Source organism: Gastrolobium bilobum, unplaced genomic scaffold (genome assembly GCF_033153095.1).
Source record: "Gastrolobium bilobum isolate Gb01-03AN ecotype WA unplaced genomic scaffold, APGP_CSIRO_Gbil_v1 utg73563, whole genome shotgun sequence".
Classification (NCBI taxonomy): Eukaryota; Viridiplantae; Streptophyta; class Magnoliopsida; order Fabales; family Fabaceae; genus Gastrolobium; species Gastrolobium bilobum.
The window spans coordinates 19,593-22,051 of record NW_026896681.1 but is presented as its reverse complement, the minus strand read 5'-3'; the positions used below and the strand labels follow the sequence as shown (position 1 = coordinate 22,051).

General features: G+C 44.7%; 1 protein-coding gene across 1 annotated transcript; it reads left to right on the top strand.

Moving 5' to 3' along the window:
- The first annotated feature begins 374 nt into the window (after positions 1–374).
- LOC133301407 (uncharacterized) lies at positions 375–1,637 on the top strand. The gene is made up of 2 exons (XM_061501033.1): positions 375–590; positions 651–1,637. The coding sequence occupies exons 1-2, from the start codon at positions 375–377 to the stop codon at positions 1,635–1,637; spliced, it is 1,203 nt and encodes a 400-aa protein (XP_061357017.1).
- The last annotated feature ends 822 nt before the right edge of the window (positions 1,638–2,459 follow it).

The window sequence follows — 2,459 nt, the reverse complement described above, 5'->3', positions numbered from 1 at the left end:
CCATTCCTAACTATACCGTCCCATACCAGAATAGTCTATGGAATCCCTCTCTTTCGGGTGTTGATTCGATTCGTTCATGAACCCCCAAGCTGCAAGATTTGGCATGAGCCGCTCATTGTCCGTGCCCTTTCGCACAAGCGATCACTCCCTGCCCTTGCCAGCTCTTGGGATGTTACACCCCTGTTGCGACTGATGGCAAATAGGGCAAGAAGAAATCTCCTGCCAAACCTCCCCCAAGAAAGGGGGAACGTTCAAGTCAGAGGATAAAGAGGGTCCTCAACAGCAATAGGCCAGAAGGAGCATCCTCTGCAAAGCCTATCACCCTCTCTGACAAGGAGGAGGAGAGTGAAGACAATGAGCCTTTAGCAAAAAGGATGAAGGCTGGCAGAATGTCAGCACCCAAACCAGCTGCCAAGGAGACGTCCCCAAGCAGCTCAGACTCTACATTTTCTGACATTCCGTCCCCAACACCTGCTCACTCTCCACCACAACAAATCACCCCACAACCCTCTCCTAGGCAACAACAAGGAGAGGGACAGAAAGACAAGGAAGCAGCATCTGCTGCAGAGACATCAGTGGCTGAGCAAGAGGCTCAGCCACAGAAGAAAAATGACAAAGGAAAGGGGATTCTCATAGAACCCCCTAAGAAGAAAGCAAAGACAACAGGCCCCAGGCATATCAATCTGGAAGGTCCTCTGTCATTTCCTGTCATCTGTCCTGATACATCTGGGGACGAAGCTCTTGCCAGAGCTTTGGCAGAAGAAGAAGGGATGGAAATTCCTTCACTGATGGAGGAACAAGCTGTGACCATGCCCTTATCATCCAGACCACCAGTGGATGAACCCAGCACAACACCCGTTGTGCCTTTTGCTGTTGGTAATAGCCAGCAGAAGAAGCAACCTATTTCCTCCCCTACTGCAGCAATCCCCATCGCAGCTAGAAGAAAATCACAAATTGGGATTGCTGAAATCTTTGAAATGCTGGGGGAGAAATTAGAAAAACGGTTGCCAACCAAGAAGTCTGTTCCCCAACTTGACATGACAAGCACCAATGCAGAGCTGCAGGCTCTAAGGGACGGACTAGCACAACTCTCTTATGCCTTCAACACCTTTCAGGAACAGCAGAAGGAGGAGAGAGAACAACAGCTCAGCACCATAAAAGCAGCCATCAAGGAAGCCAGTGCTGCACCCTATGAATCAACACTCCAAGGAGAAATTGCTAAAACAGCTAACTCCCTAATCCTTTCCAACTCTCTGCGCAACCACACAACAGAGCTCTTACTCAACAAGCTCGTCTACAAACAAGCTGAAGAACGTAAGGAAACCAAAGAAGCCATCAGGACCTTTGGAACGTACCTGGAAAGGAGAATTTATGAGTTGGAAATGAGACTGCTGGATGTTGAAAAACAAGTCATCCATTTTCACACTGGCAGAACCATGATGAGATCCACCATCAACTCCCTGGTTGCAATCATCAGCGATCTACTGAAGGATGCTGAGAAATGGCTCCCTGCACATGAAGTCCTCAGATTAAAAGATTTGCTCAGGAGGAGACCATTGACACAGGAGGAGATTGATGAAGCCAAGGAAGCTGAAGCTGCAAAGAGGAACCCTTGGGACAGGAGACCTCCACAATGAAAAGGGGAAACCCTCCTATTTATCCTAGCTTAGTTTGTTTTCAATTCTGTTTTTAATTTAGTTTCTTTCCGTTCCCTTGTAATTAATCTTTTTGAAATAGAAAATACCTTTTTTTGATCAAACTGTTTGGTATATGCATGCATTTCAGTTATAGTATTAAGACTGCCTAATTCTTTTGAATTAACTAACATACATGAAACACAAAGTCACTGACTAATCATGCTTGTTCTTTCTCTGAGTACTTGAAAATAGAAACAATGCAGGGAATTTAATCCTCAGATTTTTGAAAGAAGCTGATCTGTGTGAACTCAAACTGGTAAGGAACGGAAAAATGCCAAACACCTACTTCTGAGAGCGTTCCTGAGGTGTATCCACAATGAAACTTCTCAGCTTGCCTTAATGCTGTAAGTACTGCTGAAGACAGATGAATTCTGCTGTCAAGGATCAAAACAGAATCACACACTCACCTCACCTCCATCATACACCATATGGTCAATCAGAAAGAACAAGGAACGTACTTAACAATGAACAAAAAAAGGACAGAAGAAAAACAAAGAAAAAGGGGAACAACCATTCATAAGAATTCAAGAAAAACCAGAAAACCTTCCTCCAAAAGGGGAAAAAGGTTCAAGAAAAGGTGTTCCCTCAAAACAGAAAAAGTCCAAGTTCAAAGGCACAAAATCTAAACGTTCCTTGATCCCACTAATCAGACCACCACTTCTTCCACATTTCCATACACTTACCCACCAAAGAATCCTTGAAACGGAAGACAGCTGTACTTCATAGGAACGCAGCAGAAAGGCAAGTTCTGAAGAATCACAT